This window comes from Salvelinus fontinalis, chromosome 24 (genome assembly GCF_029448725.1).
Source record: "Salvelinus fontinalis isolate EN_2023a chromosome 24, ASM2944872v1, whole genome shotgun sequence".
NCBI lineage: Eukaryota > Metazoa > Chordata > Actinopteri > Salmoniformes > Salmonidae > Salvelinus > Salvelinus fontinalis.
Window position 1 is genome coordinate 6,498,571 of NC_074688.1, and position 19,080 is coordinate 6,517,650.

Here is a 19,080-nt window from a genome sequence, read left to right on the forward strand (position 1 = left end):
GAGGAATTAAAGGAACTGAGAATTAACAAATTGAGGAGTAATGGTCAGATGAGTGCCAGGTTAAAGGTAAGGGTAAGAATAGTTGGGTTAAAGGTAAGAATAGTTGGGTTTACCGCAGGTAGTTCTTGATCATGTGACTGTATAAGGCTGCATTTACACAGGCATCCTAATGTGGATCTTCCACTAATTGGTCTTTTGACCAATCAGATCAGCTCTTTTGTCAATAACTACACTGTCTAAACGCAGCCTCTTGAAAGCACTCCTACCAGGTTCAACTAATTCATGATGGTTTAGATACTGATATTAAATGAATGGGTTTGGCTTGTTTGAAAATCATTAATGTACCATTAACACGTTATACCCTTGGGGCCACACAACACAAAGTGGAAATACTATGGCAGTGCCCTGACTTGTGCAATAGCATCCCCCGGTGGCTGCTCAACTCACACCAAACACAGTAAAAGACTTCAAGGCAGCAGCTACTCTTCATGGGGTCCAGCCAAATTAAGGCAGTTTATACAAGTTTAAAGACATTACAATACATTCACAGATTTCACAACACACCGTTTGCCCTCAGGCCACTACTCCACATATCTACAGTACAAAACCCATGTATACGTGTGTGTAGTGCGTATGCCATCGTGTGTGCATGCATGTGCCTGTTTGTGCTGCTTCACAGTCCCCTTCCATAAGGTGTTTTATGTTTTTAAAATCTCATTTTACTGCTTGCATGAGTCACTTGATGTGGAATAGCGTCCCACTCTGCGTTTTCCCGTTTCTTACGTAGGCTTGCTACCCCCGTGATCAAGGAAGCCACCTCAAGCCTATAATCCTCGGCAAGTAAACAATTTTTGCATTGGAACTCGGAGTGATCCGGTTTGTCCTGAAACAATACGTAATAAATACAGCTCCTACAGCGCTGGAACCGTTCATTTATTTCTCCAAAGAGCGCTCCATTGCCAAACTCATCTGGTACCAATTTCGTTAGCTTGATGGCTAGCAGTTTAGCGCCTCTGTCAAGTAGAGTTCAACCTGTCTGTTGAACGGGATTCCGGGACAAGAAATAGCGGTCCTAGCTGTTTAAAGTTAACCGCGTCCCGGAATCCACCCAAAAACGAGTACTGTATTAGTTCTTTCAAAACAACTGGGAACTCTGGGGGGTGGTGGGGGGGGGGGGGGGGGGGGGGGCGAGGTCAATTCAGGTCAGAAAGATGCTTCCGACTTGGAATTCCGAGTTGGATGACAGTTCAAAATAATTGATCCTAGTCGGAGCTCGTCTCGGCGTCCCCTGCTCCCAATTCCCAGTTGTTTTGAACGCGGCATATATTCTGAGGTGACACACACTGGAGAAGTGTTATTCCCTTAACCACGGTTTCCCCAAACCCTGTCCTGACCCCCTCAGGATACATTCTTCTGGCCCAGACGTTGCATGTGTCACCCTGAACCCTGGCTGCTGATGCTGTTTGGGAGGCCTATGATTATTTATTTCTAGCTTTCTATCCACAACAAGAATTGGAAGGGATGAGTAGTGCAAAAAGGAAGTGTACGTGTCAGGTTTTGTTTCAGACTGCTTTGCGGCACCAATATATAAATCACTCAAAGCAGTAATGTACAATGGATGAACCAGAAACATGGAGCCCTTCCCACCACTCATTGTGGTTGATTCAGTGATTTACTGTGTGTTTCACCACATTACCCAGCTACATACTTCAGGATACATCATACAATGTTTGTTGTTTCTCAACTGAAAGATGTTGAAATCAACTGTTGGTTACTCATGATAATTTACTGTAAACTGCCCATGTTCATACACAGGCAGCCATATTCTGATATTTTGTCACTAATTTGTCTTCTGACCAATCAGATCAGCTCTGCAAAAGATCTGCTGTTATTGGTCAAAATACCAATTGGTGGAAAACATATCAAATAGGGCTGACTAATCTCAGCCATTGCCTTTAAATTCATCGCCAAGTGTTTGCATTGTAGTCTGAAGTTGACCATGTCATCAGAACAAATGATAAACAATGATTTATTATTTTAAGAACGCTTTGACATTTTGATACAGCCTCAAAAAAAAAAGAGAAAAAAAGGAAAAGATGGCTAAATAGTTACTATTTCTGCCTAGTTATCCTCCCCTGCATCCAGTCCTAGCCCCTCTCACTCTGCCTAATGCCCGACACCACCGTCCCTAGGAGGCGTAGCTGCCAGACTCAAACAGTTTGATGACTATGGCCTCCTCTGGCTGGAGCCTCAGTGTTTCCAGGGAGGTGCCGCCCAGGCGGTTCATCCCTGTGCTGGTCACAAACACCCCAGCAGTGGGAAGGCTGGGAGCCCATGCTGGGTCCAGGGCTTGGGCCTCAGTCCCAAGGTTGAGCAGCACCAGGAAGTGGACACAGCCCCAAGAGCGCAGGAAGGCTAGCACAGGGGCTGACGGGGGGGCCAGGGTGGAGTTGGAAGAGTAGGGGGGGAGGGAGGTGGTGTTAAAGGGAAGAAAGGTGAAGCTCCCATAAAGGAGAGATTCTTCTCTGAGGCGAGAGCCACTGAGGGAGCTGAACAGAGCCAAGGCAGAGCGTTTGAGCTTCCTCTGTTCCTGAAGGAAAGAACAGGTGTCATAAACGGAGAAACAGATCAAGGGAAAAATAGGCCTGTCATTCTGAGAGACTTTGTGGTAAACATCCTTAAACCAGTTGCCAACTTTCCTAGAACCACTGAGCTCAGATATGGTAATACTGTGGGTATATGAAGACTAACAAATGTGATATTATTTGACTCACCCCAACAGAGTCGTTCAGTCCATTGGTCTTGTCTGCCTCACGTTCCCAGCTCATGTCTGCAGACACATTCTTCACCACAGAAAGAAAACGATTTCAATGGTGTTCCACTGTACTAAAGCATGAGCACATCAGATGCAGACTCAGGTCTCTTACCGGTGAATTAACTATTTCTTCTCCGTATTTGACAACAGGTGATCCAGGTAGTGTCATCATCAGAACCAGGAGTATTCTGTGCAACATCGGTGATGCTTCACCGCCCACCTGGCATCACACACACACACACCCTATTGATGTAATTTTGCCAATAAATAAGGAGTTGGACACCATCCTCACTAGCCTATACTTTGTGAAAGAATGTCGGGTCATTACCGTCCAACTGGGCCAAAGTTCGCCGTGGGATGTCGACAGGTGTCTCTCCACGGCAATGGCCACTTCCTGTCCGGACAGGAGGTGATGCTCGTGCGGCAGTAGTGACATCATAACCAGCTCCACCAATGAGCTGTTGACTGACGTGCTAGAGGTATTCAGGGCAGGTAGAGACTCTCCTGTTTGTTTCACCACTACAATCCTGCACAGATGACACAGGTTTCATTCCAACTTCAACCGCAACTACTTTGCAATAAAACATGAACAACATATTCCTCAATCCTAAAACAGATCCCTCACATATATCAACCAATGTTAGTGACTAAAACAAAGATATCCTTTTAACGAACACAAGTGTAACAGTTTGAGAGTTGTGTATCATTTGGTCTGTACTGCATGTTAGAAGTGTCACAGCACCTCTCATCATCTGATGTGCTGAACTCCTTGACCAGACCTCTCCACTCGGTCAGGGTCTAAAACGAACAGACGGCATGAATGGATAACTTTCAGTTAAACATGTGTGCTTATAACGAATTAACTTGAAACAAATTGGTCTGGCTTTGATTGGATGGCAACCAATTTTGAGCATTGCTCAACAGTCTGACCTTTTCTGAATATGCAGCATCTGTGTCACAGATTCCAAATCCTGCCACACCCTGTTCCAACCAAAATCGGAGTGCATCCTGGGGAAACAGAACAATAATTAAAACTCCATTAAAAAGTCTAACATTTGAAACCAAGATTTAGCCATTCTACTCATGGTGTCATGCAAGACCTATCCTACCTGTATTGAGCCAGTGAGGTCAGAGGGCAAAGCAGAGTTGTTGCCCACTGAGTCTTTGGGTCCGAACAGGTCCAGATCACAGAAGTCAAACACTACTTTGATGCCTAAAGGAGGGAGACCATGTGAATAGTGGACCAGAACATACAATAAGTTAAGTGCATCTTTCAAGAACTCTGGAAATGTCAGGCATTAGTCAACTTGTAAGGGCCAGACGCTCAATGTTGGTTTTAGAAGTGTGTGGGGGGGGGGGGGGGGGGATAACTGTTTTTGTATCACATTCTAGTGATAACAAAAAAACTATTTCAGAATGTGGGGGGGGGCATGTTCCCCAACCCCAGTGAAAGTTGTGCCCCTGGTAAGGGCAATGATTTCCTGGGTGCATACCTGCGTTGTGGCTCTCCATGAGCAGTTGTTGGATCTGAGGCACTGTACCCACTCGCTCATCAATCTTTCTGAGGTCCAGTGGGGACGCGTCCTGGTGAAACAGACCCTCCAGAATCAGAGCCTTCACGCCCAGGGACTTCAGGTACGGTAGCTGCTCACACGCCACTGAACAACCAGAAGAATACCACAAAACAACTCAGAAACTAGCTGTACAGATATGACGCTTCGATTCCGCTATGACAAGTGACTTTTTTTGTAGCAGGTAAGGAGAATTTACGCAGCAGCATAGCCACGGGAAGTAGGGGTCCTCAAAAGTAGTGTACTGGGCCTGTAGTCTTGTATTAGCAGACGATATAACTGTCTGGAGTGAGGACAAACAGGTTTTTCCAGCAGGTCTGCAAATTATAATTTTTTTGCAGCACCCCAAACAAAAGTATGTGGACACTTGCTCATCTCATTCCAAAATCATGGGCATTAACATGGAGTTGGTCCCCCCTTTGCTGCTATAACAGCCACCACTTCTGGGAAAGCGTTCCACTAGATGTTGCAACATTGCTGTAGGGACTTGCTTCCATTCAGCCACAAGCGCATTAGTTAGGTCGGGCACTATTGTTGGAGCGATTAGGCCTGGCTCACAGACAGTGTTCCAATTAATCCCAAAGGTGCTCGATGGGGTTGAGGTCAGGGCTCTGTGCAGGCCAGTCAAGTTCTTCCACACCGATCTCAACAAACCATTTCTGTATGGACCTTGCTTCGTGCACGGGGGCATTGTTATGCTGAAACAGGAAAGAGCCTACCCCAAACTGTTGCAACAAAGTTGGAAGCACAGAATCATCTAGAAAGTCATTGTATGCTGTAGGGTTAAGATTTCCCTTCACGGGGCCTAGCCCGAACCATGAAAAACAGAGGCTGTTTGGAACTCAGTCGTGAGTGTTGCAACTGAGGACAGAAATATTTCATGCACTACGCGCTTCAGCACTCGGCAGTCCCGTTCTGTGAGCTTGTGTGACCTACCACTTCATGGCTGAGCAGTTGATGCTCCTGGACATTTCCGCTTCACAATAACTGCACTTACAGTTGACCGGGGAAGCTCTAGCAGGCCAGAAATTTGACAAACTGGCTTGGAAAGCTAGCATCCTATGGACAGTGCCATGTTGAAGGTTACTGAGCTCTTCAGTAAGGCCATTCTACTGCCAATTTTTGTCTATGGGGATTGCATGGGTGTGTGCTCCATTTTATACACGTCAGTAACGGGTGTGGCTGAAATAACCAAATCCACTAATTTGTGTCCACATACACTATTTATACAAAAGTATATCAGTAGGATTAATCAGCGTATATCAATGTGGACACAATGCCTTTTAAAAATGTTTAAGATTGCATTGTAATTTTTAGTGCGTTTTGTGTTTAAAAAAAACATTAAATAAAGTGTTTGTACTAAAGGCGCTACTTTCCCAGCGGATGAACACTTTACATTGTGTAGACAGAGTAGTCTATATAGTGCAGCTATTGTATTCTTGGGTGTTTAGGTCCACTGACCGCACTCTTCCTTTAACTCACCGTCGATACCATCTGGCACCTCGTTCTGGGCGTCCATGAGCAGTATGGGATGTAGGCGGTAAAACAGCGCCCTCTGCCACCACAGTAGCGTCGGTGCGACAGGCCGGGGGCTCTGCACTATGATGGCAATAGAGGCGCCCAGCAAGGCCAGCCAACCCAGCCAGAAGACCACCATCAGGCGGGAGCGTATTTTCCTCCACCCCGGCCCCCCCGCTTCGAGCGCCAGCTGTTCCTTGGACATGGGCTGCCATTTCGGCGTCTCTGGTTCGGTGTCCGTGATCAGCAGTGGGACCGTCTCAGAGCCACCCAGACTGCCCGACATCCCAGAGCCCACTGCCGTGCTGCCATAGCCACCATCCATGTTCAATGGCATTCCAATTCGGCTACTGCAGTTTCAATTACAAATATTTTGAAAAATGCCATAATCCAATATTATTTACATACAACGAAACTATCAAATAATAGTTGAAAGTCCTACATCTAGGCTACAATTCATTACACTTTCAAACATTTGATGACTTTAAATCGAGGGGTTACGCACGTGCGCCATCTACAAAACAGATTTGTTTTAAACTTGCGTAAAACACGCTACACACTTTCTATTTTTGTGCACCTTTCGATAAAATATAGCAAGTTATTTTTTTTAAACAAAAGTACACCCAGGGAACTCGCCTACGAGACATGCGAAAGCTGTCAGCGTTCGGATTGTTGTGATGAGGACAGGTATGTCCTGACAGTGACGTCTCTAACGTGGCGGGTGAGTGCACACACTTGCATGTCATCTTAAAATTCCAACCGTGCGTTTTAAAAACAACCAATTAGCCAATTTACCTTGTCAATTCACTTGAATTCTAACTCCACCCATTAGCTAAATTTACCAACGTTTAATTTAACCAATATTGATCAGATGAAACGAATGACAAAAATAGACAATAGCCTAGGTTTCCTGGACAAAGCAATATTCTGATCACCTGACAAACAAAACGCAATTTCCCTACATCAATGGCAATTTAAAAAAAAGATTAATACATAAAAAATGTACCTTCCCTTGGCTCTCTCATGTCACACCCACATGTTTGTGTGAATAATTTGCTAAATGTCATGTTCAAGGCAAAAAATGCTGAATTATGTTATCTAGAATGTTGATCGATTTTATAGAAAATCTTGGCTTATTTAATTACACTGCATCATTTCTTGTTACAAAAGGAATAAACTTCTAGCAAACATTGTGACAACCAACAGACTGACATCCAACCCTGCGAATGTTTGATGGCTAATAACTCCATGTTGGAATAAGATGATGAATAAAATAAGGGTCCCATTAACACAATACCTTGGTATTTCTATTGCTATTGAAAAGAGTCTTACACAAGATTGGTGCTGAGAAATACACATCAGGGTAAAAAGTGACAAACAGCATCGGTCTCTCCTAATATCTGTCAAATCCAATGCAATCATAAAAGCATCATAACGCACCTGATAACTGGCAACCGTCTGGTCTTTGAGCGTTTGTCTCCCTACCGTTCTTTCAGTCTTTATCCTCTTCTGCTGCATGTGCTTTCTGCAGACCAGTTCTATCCAGTCGGTTGTGTTGTTGGTTTTTGTCCTTTTAATGTTTAAGGGGTATGGAGGTGAGAGGGACACTGTGAATGTCAAATGACATCTTGGCCAGAGCAATTAGGATGGAGGTGTTGAGTCTTGACACACCATGACAACACATTCCGGAGAACCCGTGCTCAAAGGTTCTGAGGTCTTGGTAGGGCTTCATTAGAGCAAGGGCTCCCTACTTCGTTTCGATCACGTGTCAAACTCGTTCCACGGAGGGCTGAGTGTCTGCAGGTTTTTGCCCCTCCGTTGTACTTGTTTGATGAATTAAGGTCACTTATTAGTAAAAAACTCCCCTCACCTGGTTGTCTAGGTCTTAATTGAAAGGAAAAACCAAAAACACGCATTTGACGCCCCTGGTTTAGATGCATGCAACTGGCCAAAAGACAGTTCTGGAATGATATCAATGGTTCGTTATGGAACTGTCTTGTATACTTCTCCCTTGGTCCTTAGTCTAACCCTGTAGTGCTGTATCTATCAAACATTTTAGGAGTAAGAGCCCACTCCGCTCTATCAAAAATCCCAGAATGTCATTTTATTTCATTGATTTATTGCCCCTTAAGGGCTTTAATGTGATGCCCATACAGTCATCAAATCACTGACATTTGTGAAGGTTCTCACGGTAATCTGTTGCGCTGCCGTATCCTCTCGGATCCCACTTCCTCCTGATTTCATAGAATTCAAACAGACATGCTGCAGCAGTGTTTGACCTCGAGTCTAGCTCGTTTTGACCTCTGACCTCTGTCATGGAATACAGCTGCCACGTTCATCCGTTTGGTATGATCCGAAGGAGGAATAAAGTAACCGTACAGCAACAGAGAGCTTTGTAAGGCAGCGCAATGACATGTATTGAAAAGAAGACATGCTAACAGCAGAACCACTTATTTTCAAAAACAGCAGAACAATTTACCTGTAGCTACACTACTCTACCTGTCACACGGGTCTAAATCGTGTCTAACTGTGAGCATCTGTGCTCTAAACTGAAAAAGGTTACAGTGTGTGTGCTAATAATCCCACAGCCCATATTATCCACTCACTAACTCACTCACTCACTCACTCGTACACACATTCACACACACTTGGTCATATGATGTTGTGTCCATCATCGTCATGACACCCATCTATTCACGTCACCTATGCTCCCTCACAGGATTATGCAGATTATCTAGTGTAGGCCATGACATCACAGGACACATGCATATCGGTGCCTTCACTGGTCTGCAATGGTTGAATGGGTGTTTTTTCAATTTAATTTGATGCGGCAGGATGGAGTTGCACACTGCTTAAACATATCAGTTGGATTTTAAATGAAATAACATGATCAGCCTTATTCGTAAGCTTCAAGTCTTGAAGGAAAGGAACTACCCAGGCACCTTAAAGTGTAAAGTAAGAAAGTTAATAAATATTATATCTAATTATCATGTATTTTAAACAATAGTTTGGGAATATGTAATTCTTCCCTTACTGGAGTAATGGTAATTATTTGATATTTTCTAATGGTACAGTAGACTTGTTGATAGACAGTGTAAATGAGGAACAGAGAAGAGATGATTGGCTAAGGGCAGGCCCAGGTCACACCCCCTCCCACCATAGTTCTTTATTTAGCTATTGGCTGATTCCTCAGCTGGAAAGCGGAGGCCCCAATTCTAAATGGTCGCCATGGATACGCGAGGCTGAAGAATACATTTCCATGGATACGACTAGTTGGACTCTTCAGATCCTCCGATGTCCTGGAATGCGACAGGTCAATTACGTGTCAGGGGGAAAAAATAACTTAGTTACTTTGTAGTCCAGTTTGCACTTATGTGTTTAGTGAGACAGAGGGCACACTCTTGCACTATGTTTGGTCATCTCCTACCATTGGTTCCAGAGATCTGAAGGGCGTTACAAACTTCTGATATGCAGAGATGACACAGTCTCTTCTGCAAAGGAAAAAGAGAAGAAGTTATGACAAGTTATGAACATTTAATATGAACAATTACTCATTTATTCACACACATCTAGGCCTCTTGTCACTTTTTGATCTCTGACTGGTGAGTCATGTGATTGAGTGACTTACTTGCTGGTGACTCCTCCCCCTGGTGGCAGGCCAGGTATGTCCTCAGAGACCAGAAACTTCATCACGTACAGCAGGTCCGGTTCCTTGTCCCGCGACTTTAGCAAGTTGACAATCTCTAAACACACAGACAGAGAGAAAGGGAGAGAGTTCCGTAATGATCGTGCCCTGTTGTCAGAGGGGAGAATTAAGCTGCTCTTGTCTCAGAGCTGTTGTTATTGTTATCAAGTTTAATTTTGATGTGGGGTGATGCCATATTACTATGAAAGCCTATTGGGAGTGAGACCAAGCCAAGATGGTTTAGAGTCGCATAGTAAGCTTAATCGCAACTCAAGCCCATCGAAATACCTACCTTCCACTTTGGCCTCGAGGATTGTCTCTAGCTCGGCCTCTTTTTGTAGGGCCTCTTGTGACACCTGGGGTGCACCAGGGAAGGTCACGATGATGATGCTCATGTTGTCCAAACTACCCTGTAGGGGGCGACAAAGAGGCAGATTGATATAGGCACAATTCTATGAGCTCTTGTAAGAGAAGCATAAGCCAATATTTTATATGAATAGGAAACATTGTTGGCGTCTGATTCATTTCAATAATGTCATTTGTTACCCCAAACATTGAAAAACTAAATGAAATGTCATGGGAGCTGTCATATTGCTGCCACTATTGATTGTTTACTTGAGGAATAATGTGATGATGAGGAATATTCTTTGCATGCTCAATGATAATGTGAACAGAAGATAAAATAAGTGTCATTGTGACATCACAATGGAGAACAGGACTATGACGTCTCAGAGTGCACAGTGTCATGTAAAAATCTTCTCAGCTGGGAAGATTTTTATATGGCACTGCAGGTGGAGGGAAATTGTGATGTCATAATGTGTGTACTGACAGAGAGCAGAAATTAGAATTTTGGAAACGGGTCACAATGGAACAGTGGGACGTAGAATTAAGAATTAGAATACCAGAATGGACATAAGTCGCTATGGATACTAAATGGCTAAAATATAATGATGGTCAGCCAATGTTTGCCAGTGCTGTGATAAGATATTGTGTAAAACTATGAATGTGAAGAATTTATCTGCACTGTATGTGTGTTAGCTAGCCAGCCAGTTTTAGAGGAGTTATTCCATTAATAAATTTTCCAATATTCCATTCAAACAATGCAGTCAATCCACAGCCATACACTGGCTCAAATCAGTTGATGATATGTCTTACACAAGTTGTAAATGCAACAAGGACTGATATTGTATCATATAATAGCACTCACAGCTTTCCCCAAAAACTAAATCTGGACATTTATGTCTGTTTACATATATTTTAGAGGCTATTCATACATTTGTATAAACCTGTATAAATGGTATTTATAATTATATGACAATATTTTACGTTGACTATAATTCCATTACACAATTTATGAAACATCACATGCCTTACATTCCAATTAAGTAAAAGCAGGAAATGCATCACCTATGTCTCTACTGCCTTTCATTCCAATTAGATTAGGTTTTGGATTTCTCCCTGATCAAGATGGCTGCCATTTCACCCCATTCTGGAATTGCGAGGGATCATGACATAGCCTCTCTAGTAATTTAATAGGATCTCTATGGGGACTAATTGGTTATTGTGATGTCATGTCACAGAGCTGAGAAGCTAGGTTCACTGTGTGCTACATCAAAACCCACCTAGCTGAAGTACAGACTCCAAAGAGGTAAGCCTGTTCTGTTGCCGTTGATAAAGTGAGGCTCTTCTTGGCCAGGTTAATAGGCCTAGCTCCCAGCTGGTGTGGCCGTGAGACCCTGACAGTCTAACACACACACACACACACACACACACACACACACACACACACACACACACACACACACACACACACACACACACACACACACACACACACACACACACACACACACACACACACACACACACACACACACACACACACACACACACACACACACACACACACACACTCAACCATAATCCACTGTGTGTGTTGCCCTCACCTCTGTCCCTCTCTCCTTCCCTCTATAGCTCCCTCTCATAATCCTGCTATTTAGAGGACAGGTACAGGTTGTGCCATTGTAAGTCCTAACCAGCCTAAGCAGACCTGAATAAGATAACTGCTTACATAATGCTTGGTACATTAGGTATGTAACGATGAGGGCCCTTCAACACACACCCTGTCCAGTGATGAGTGCCATCATGTACTCCCCTTCACAAAGGTGGTGACCCTTGTGACCTAAATCATTAGAGCCCTATTTCTAAACTTTCTTGCCTGGCTAAAATATTAGAACATTAGCACATTTATGGCCTGCTGGAGGTCATTTTGCAGGGCGCTGGCAGTGCACCTCCTTGCACAAAGGCGGAGGTAGCGGTCCTGCTGCTGGGTTGTTGCCCTCCTACGGCCTCCTCCACGTCTCCTGATGTACTCGCCTGTCTCCTGGTAGCGCCTCCATGCTCTGGACACTACGCTGACAGACACAGCAAACCTTTTTGCCACAGCTCGCATTGATGTGCCATCCTGGATGAACTGCACTACCTGAGCTACTTGTGTGGGTTGTAGACTCCATCTCATGCTACCACTAGAGTGAGAGCACCGGCAGCATTCAAACGTGACCAAAACATCAGCCAGGAAGCATAGGAACTGAGAAGTGGTCTGTGATCACCACCTGCAGAATCACTCCTTTTTTGGGGGTGTCTTGCTAATTGCCTATAATTTCCACCTTTTGTCTATACCATTTGCACAACAGCATGTGAAATTTATTGTCAATCAGTGTTGCTTCCTAAGTGGACAGTTTGATTTCACAGAAGTGTGATTGACTTGGAGTTACATTGTGTTGTTTAAGTGTTCCCTTTATTTTTTTGAGCAGTGTATTTTGATGTGTACATTTTCTGTAATTTCTGTAATTCAGGGCTCATCTGTAAAATAGACGTTTGTCTCAGTATGATTCCATGATAAAATAAAGAAAAAATAATCACCTTGAATTAAAGACAATATTTAGACTGTATTTAGAAAATGGCCATTGCCTATCGAGGAGACTCTCTGCAGTGCAGTGTAAGTCACGTTGCTGTACCAACCTGGCTGTGTCCTGCTGTTAAATCCTCTGACTGATCTAAACACTGAGTATTGGAATGGTATTAGTCTCCAGGACTACAGGAGGGGAGAGGACAGCCAAGACCTGGGGATGATATCATTGCCTGAAGATACTGCCAAAGTCCTCTTAATTAAACCTTTCACCCCCGGCACCTTCTGACTTTCCATACAATGTCCAGTTATGGTCATTGTTGCAATTTACTCACTTTGGCAATTATTGAGTGTGAGTATACCCCTTTTGAAGTTTATACTCTGGTCCTGCATATGTACCCAAATAGAGCAGGCAGAGGTTTAGGATCAGTGTGACTCTGCATGTAGTGGGATCTGATCATTTATACACTGACCTTATAGAGGCAGAGGTCAATGACCTGGTTGCAGATCTCCCTCAGGTCATCGCACACCTGCAGGCGACTGTGGACGAACGCACACAGCTCCTCGTTGCCGATGGCGTCCCACACTCCGTCACAAGCCACTATGAGGAACTCGTCTTGCGGGGACCTCTCCAGCTCGTACACCTCTGGCTCTGGGGAGACCAGCTGCTCAGTCTGGGACCTCCAGTCCACCTCCTTAAAGTCAAAGTCTCCCAGGGACCTGGACACGGCCAGGGAGCCGTTCACCCTATGCTGGGTCACCGAGCCGCCCGCGTTCTGTATCCGCTCCTTCTCCCTTGGGTTGAAGGGCTTGTGGTCCTCCGTGTAGAAGATGACCTGGCCGTCACGGCAGAGGAGCGTCCGCGAGTCGCCACAGTTGACGAAGTAGACGTACTGCGGCGAGAGCATGACGGCAGCCGCCGTGGAGCCGCTGCGCTCCCAGCATTCCTGGCGCGTCAGCGTGTGCATGTGGCTGTCAATGGCCAGGAAGCCCTCGACGATCCCCTCCTTCACGTCGTCAGGGTCCTCCTGTGCCTTTACGCGCCCTGGAGGAGAGATCAATACGAGTTAACGACCTGGCCTATATGTGACAAATAAACATAATTAGGTCTCGCTGCCTAAAATCGACATGCAGAAGTTAACTACAGTCTGGCCAACTACAGGATAACTACACATAGTTACAATTCAATTTGACCCCCAGCCTTACCAGCTTGGTTCTAGTGGACAAATGCCCACTGTGCCCTGCCAGAGCCCAAATCTCAGAGCTCAGATTGCGTTGTAGTCCTCTGAGGTGACTGTCTGTCTTGCTCGTGGCATTATTTTTAATTAATGCCATGTAGGTTAGGATTAAACGTTTGTCTTGAGTTAAGTAGCAGACACTGTAGGCTCAAGTGTCAGATTAAGTATCTCATACTTCGGGCCAAGAACAAGGATCAAAAAGTTTTCAACAACAGCTGTCAGCCATGTTGTGCTACCATGTTTAGGTTTAGAAAGTAAAACCAAGAGAGATAATGCCTTTGGTATTCAAGATCAAGATTACACTCTCCCTCATACACCATACACATAGCCTACTGCACAACGGCACCTTGTCATCGCTCAAATTGAAGACACCCATGCCTAAGACAAAGTTGTTCATGGATTTATCAAACAATATCTGTCTGTGGAACACACACTGGAAATAGGTGTTGTAAAATGCTTCCCTACTTGCCCAAATAAATGCTTGCACATATTCCCTTCAAGTGAAAATGAATTAGGCTGCCAACAATGATTATCAATCAGTTAGTCAAAGTGCGTGGCCCAATTTGGTACCTGTAGCGAGGATGTGTTGCAGCAGGTTATGGGAGCAGTACTGTGCCACCGTGTTGCCAGCGTGTCCATCAAACACTGCGTAGTAGCCCCACTCCGCCAGCTCCCCTCCCATCTCCGGCATGCAGGTGTGGGCGTCCTCCATCTGTGCCCTCCAGCCCTGCATGCTGGCCGTTGCATAGTTGACCCCCCACTGAGACCTCCCCTCGGCCGTGTGTTTATCCAGGATGGGCCGGTCCAGGTAGACGCTCGGCCCGTATTCCTCATCACTGAAGTCCTCTTCGTTCCCCTCCTGGCCATCCCTCTGTCCTCCCTTAAAGAAGAAGGTGACCATCTTCTCTGTCTCCTTGGCTAGCTGGCGGAGGAAGGAGGGCACCTCCACGGTGCTGGCCCGCCTGGCCGTCCTCATGGCTCCTCGGAGGCGCCGCTCGAGTCTCTTTCCTGACCTGGCACTGGTCCTCTTGTTCCCCTCTCTCCTCCTTCTCCCAGTCTGTGTCCCCCGCAGCAGGTCCAGGGCAGTGGGTTTAGCTGGACACGCTGAGCAGGTGGACAAAGTGTCAACTCTGGACCGTAGAGTTGTGTTCAGGTGGGCTTCACTAGATACTGGCAGAAATCGTGGTGGCCATCCTTGTCTTTGTAAACCTAGCTTGTGGGCGTAGTTTCTGGATTCCTAGCGTTTGTCTCAATGTGTATGTGCTGTGATGTGTGGAGTGTATGTGTCTGTATGGTGTCCACTCTATCTCCTTCTCTGTCTTTCTACAGTTCTTTCTCTCCTGTCCCTGGCCAGTGTTTGCCCTGTGATGCTATTGGCCTAAATATCTCTCTCTCTCTCTCTCTCTCTCTCTCTTTCTCTACTCTACTCTACTAGATAATCTCCAACATGCGAGGGATCTTAGATTAGCACTGCATGACCGAATGTACAGTATGGATGATGAGCCTGTCAGCGTTTCATAGCAGCACGGTGGACAGATAGAATGAGCTCTCCAACTCTCTGTAACTGGATCCCCGCAGTTTATTTTCAGAACTGTCAGCAATTTATTCACTGAATATAGTCCACCACTCTCTTTTTCCTTTTCTCTTTAACACGATGCCACACACATAACACACACACACACACACACACATTAGAATGGATTAGCCCATCAGTGACTCATCTGGTACGGAGGACCCAGATTATTATCCAGGTGTGTCATGATTAAACCAGTTTAACACAAGTCAGTTCACCTCCTTACTGATATAACTGAAGCATGAGGGAAATCCTCACTCAACAGGTGTGATCCGGGCCCCTAGCTATCGTATAAGTGTAGGCATTCCCCTTCCACCTCTGCTGTTTTTCTTAAGACAATTACCTGGTGTGTATTTGCAGCTTCTGACCTATTTTGGATGCAGTCGTTCTGGCGTGGTCTAGTAGATTACTGGATTTAAAGTTGTGTATACATGAGGTTGGAAGCTGATCACGCTATCTATAGATCACGCCCGTTATAGGTCGAGTTGTATGTTCAGGTTGGGGATGGGACCCGCTATATGGTGGTCAGATACAGAAGTGAATGAGTGAGTAACCTACACAGGCACTCGCCTCTGTATTTATTTGGACAGTGAAGCGAAAATGTGTACATTTGGCTCTATACTCCCACGTTTTGGACTGGAGATCAAATGTTTCAGATGAGGTGACAGTACAGAATGTCACCTTTTATTTGAGGGTATTTCTCATATGTGTTTTACCATTTAGAAATGAATGCACTTTATGTATATATTCCCCCCATTTGAAGACGTGTTTTTTACACAAATTCACTTGTATATTAAAGTAGTCGAAACGTTAATATTTGGTCCCATATTCTTTGCATGTGACTTGTGGTTCATTGTGACTTGTGGCTCTAAAAACTTGTTGGATGTCTTTACAGTTTGTTTTGGTTGTGTTTCGGATTGTACCGATGTACGCTGAGAGTCGGGAAGCAAGTTCTGGGAGGGAATACGTTTAAGAAATAAATGAACAAAACCAGAAACACAAACGCACCGACATGAAACAGCAACAATGACGACTGGGGAAGAAACCAAAGGGAGTCACATATAAAGGGCAGGTAATCAAGGAGGTGATGGAGTCCAGGTGAGTGACATTATGCGCGTAATGGTGGTGACGGGTGTGCTCCCTAACGAGCAGCCTGGTCACCTAGAGGCCGGAGAGGGAGAGGGAGCACACGTGACACGGATGATGTTTTCCCCAATAGGAACTGAATGGTGAATAATGGATTGTGTCATTTTGGAGTCACTTATTGTAAATAAGAAGAGAAGATGTTTCTAAACACTTCTACATTAATGTGGATAATCATGAATTTATTGTGAATAATGATGAGTGAGAAAGTTACAGAAGAAATGCAAATAGCCCGGGTGGCCATTTGATTAATTGTTCAGCAGTCTTATGGCTTGGGGGTAGAAGCTGCTAAGGAGCCTTTTGGACCTAGACTTGGCGCTCTGGTACCGCTTGCCGTGTGATAGCAGAGAGAACAGTCTATGACTTGGGTGATTGAAGTCTTTGACCATTTTTTGGCCTTCCTCTGACACCATGTAGTATATAGGTCCTGGATGGCAGGAAGCTTTGCCCCAGTGATGTACTGGGCCGTACGCACTACCCTCTGTAGCGCCTTACGGTTGGATGCCAAGCAGTTGCCAAACCAGGCAGTGATACAACCGGTCAGGATGCTCTCGATGGTGCAGCTGTGGAACTTTTTGAGGATCTGGGGACCCATGCCTAATCTTTTCTCCTGAGGGGGAAAAGGCATTGTCGTGCCCTCTTCACGACTTTCTTGGTGTGTTTGATATGATCATTTGTTGGTGATGTGGACACCAAGGAACTTGAAACTCTCGACCCGCTCCACTACAGCCCCATCGATGTGAATGTCATGTTCGGCCCTCCTTTTCCTGCAGTCCACGAGCATCTCTTTTGTCCTGCTCTTTTGCCACACTGCCAGGTCTCTGACCTCCTACCTATAGGCTGTCTCATCGTTGTCAGTGAGGCCTTCCACCGTTGTGTCGTCAGCAAACTTAATGATGGTGTTGGACTTGTGCTTGGCCCCGCAGTCGTGGGTGAACAGGGAGTACAGGAGGGGACTAAGCACGCACCCTTGAGGGGCCCGCGTGTTGAGGATCAGCTTGGCAGATGTGTTGTTACCTATCCTTACCACCTGGGGCGGCCCATCAGGAAGTCCAGGATCCAGTTTCAGAGGAAGGTGTTCAGTCCCAGGGTCCTTAGCTTAGTAATGAGCTTCGTGGGCACTATGGTGTTGAACGCTGAGCTGTAGTCAATGAATAGCATTCTCACATAGGTGTTCCTTTTGTCCAGGTGGTAAAGGGCAGTGTGGAATGCGATTAAGGTTGTGTCATGTGTGGGCGGTATGGGAATTGGAGTGGATCTAGGGTTTCTGGGATGAGGGTGTTGATGTGAGCCATAACCAACCTTTCAAAGCACTTCATGGCTCTTCATTTAGGCAGGTTACTTTCACTTTCTTAGGCACAGGGACTATGGTGGTCTGCTTGAAACATGTAGGTATTACAGACTCGGTCAGGGAGAGGTTGAAAATGTCAGTGAAGACACTTGCTAGTTGGTCCGCGTATGCTCGGAGGACACGTCCTGGTAATCCGTTTGGCCCTGCGGCCTTGTGAATGTTGACCTGTTAAAAGGTCTTGCTGACATTGGCTACGGAGAGCGTGATTACAGAGTCGTCCGGAACCGGCTGGTGCTTTCATGCATGCTTCAGTGTTGCTTGCCTCGAAGCGAGCATGAAAGGCATTTAGCCCTTCTGGTAGGCTCGCGTCACTGGGCAGCTCAAGGCTGGGTTTCCTTTTGTAGGTGAAGGGGAGGAGACAAGTTAAAGATTTTTAAGCCTTGAGACAATTGAGACATGGATTGTGTATGTGTGCCATTCAGAGGGTGAATGGGCAAGACAAAATATTTAAGTGCTTTTGAACGGGGTATAGGTAGGTGCCAGGTGCACTGGTTTGAGTGTGTCAAGATATGCAATACTGGTGCACGGTGTTTCCTCCGACACATTGGTGCGGCTGGCTTCCGGGTTGGAGGCGCGCTGTGTTAAAGAAGCAGTGCGGCTTGGTTGCGTTGTGCTTCGGAGGACGCATGGCTTTCGACCTTCGTCTCTCCCGAGCCCGTACGGGAGTTGTAGCGATGAGACAAGATAGTAATTACTAGCGATTGGATACCACGAAAATTGGGGTGAAAAGGGGGTAAAAAAATAAAAATAAAATATATGCAATACGGCTGGGTTTTTCACACTCAACAGTTCCCCTTGTGTATCAAGAATGGTCCACCACCTAAAGGACATCCAGCCAACTTGACACAACTGTGGGCAGCTTTGGAGTCAACATAGGCCAGCATCGCTGTGGAACGCTTTCAACACCTTGTAGTCCATACCCTGACAAATTCAGTCTGTACTGAGGACAAAAGAGGGTACAACTCAATATTAGGAATGTGCTGACACAATGTGTTGTACACTCAATGTATTGCACCTGTCAGAAAGTGCACTTTATAGCCTCATTAAATGTGTGTTTTCTGAATGGATAAAATGTCTATATATTTTATGAAATTTCCCCCTTATATGTTGTCCAAGTCTGAACAGTCAGTGATGTACATGAGCAGGATGATTTAGCTGACACATCATGTGACTACTCATTTGCAGAAGTAGCTTCAGGCAGCACACCAGGGGCTACAACGAGCTGGGCTATAATATGTGCTGCTGCTGCTACGGCTGCTTACTGCCGCCAGGCGATCG

General features: G+C 45.4%; 2 protein-coding genes across 2 annotated transcripts; both read right to left on the reverse strand.

Annotated features, from left to right (window-relative positions):
- Positions 1 to 1,920: 1,920 nt before the first annotated feature.
- On the reverse strand, positions 1,921 to 6,761 carry si:dkey-202g17.3 (4F2 cell-surface antigen heavy chain). Its single transcript, XM_055880992.1, has 10 exons — positions 6,541 to 6,761; positions 5,869 to 6,254; positions 4,309 to 4,473; positions 3,925 to 4,028; positions 3,746 to 3,823; positions 3,558 to 3,613; positions 3,144 to 3,342; positions 2,928 to 3,035; positions 2,775 to 2,843; positions 1,921 to 2,590 (listed from the first exon to the last, which is right to left on the reverse strand). Exons 1-10 carry the CDS (start codon positions 6,648 to 6,650, stop codon positions 2,189 to 2,191), a joined length of 1,677 nt encoding a protein of 558 aa, XP_055736967.1. The 5' UTR covers positions 6,651 to 6,761; the 3' UTR covers positions 1,921 to 2,188.
- A 1,295-nt stretch (positions 6,762 to 8,056) lies between these two features.
- On the reverse strand, positions 8,057 to 15,174 carry LOC129822629 (protein phosphatase 1A-like). Its single transcript, XM_055880993.1, has 5 exons — positions 14,306 to 15,174; positions 12,971 to 13,542; positions 9,882 to 9,999; positions 9,533 to 9,647; positions 8,057 to 9,395 (listed from the first exon to the last, which is right to left on the reverse strand). Exons 1-5 carry the CDS (start codon positions 14,709 to 14,711, stop codon positions 9,311 to 9,313), a joined length of 1,296 nt encoding a protein of 431 aa, XP_055736968.1. The 5' UTR covers positions 14,712 to 15,174; the 3' UTR covers positions 8,057 to 9,310.
- Positions 15,175 to 19,080: the final 3,906 nt, after the last annotated feature.

Coding starts and splice junctions, on each gene's coding strand:
- LOC129822629 (XM_055880993.1), bottom strand. CDS start 14,711: ATGAGGACGGCCAGGCGGGCCAGCACCGTGGAGGTGCCCTCCTTCCTC. Junction 13,543..14,305: donor GCAACACATCCTCGCTACAG/GTACCAAATTGG, acceptor TCTCTCCTCCAG/GGCGCGTAAAGGCACAGGAG. Junction 9,396..9,532: donor GGGGGAGGAGTCACCAGCAA/GTAAGTCACTCA, acceptor TTTCCTTTGCAG/AAGAGACTGTGTCATCTCTG.
- si:dkey-202g17.3 (XM_055880992.1), bottom strand. CDS start 6,650: ATGACATGCAAGTGTGTGCACTCACCCGCCACGTTAGAGACGTCACTG. Junction 3,343..3,557: donor AGCACATCAGATGATGAGAG/GTGCTGTGACAC, acceptor TCATCTGTGCAG/GATTGTAGTGGTGAAACAAA. Junction 3,036..3,143: donor AACTTTGGCCCAGTTGGACG/GTAATGACCCGA, acceptor GTGTGATGCCAG/GTGGGCGGTGAAGCATCACC.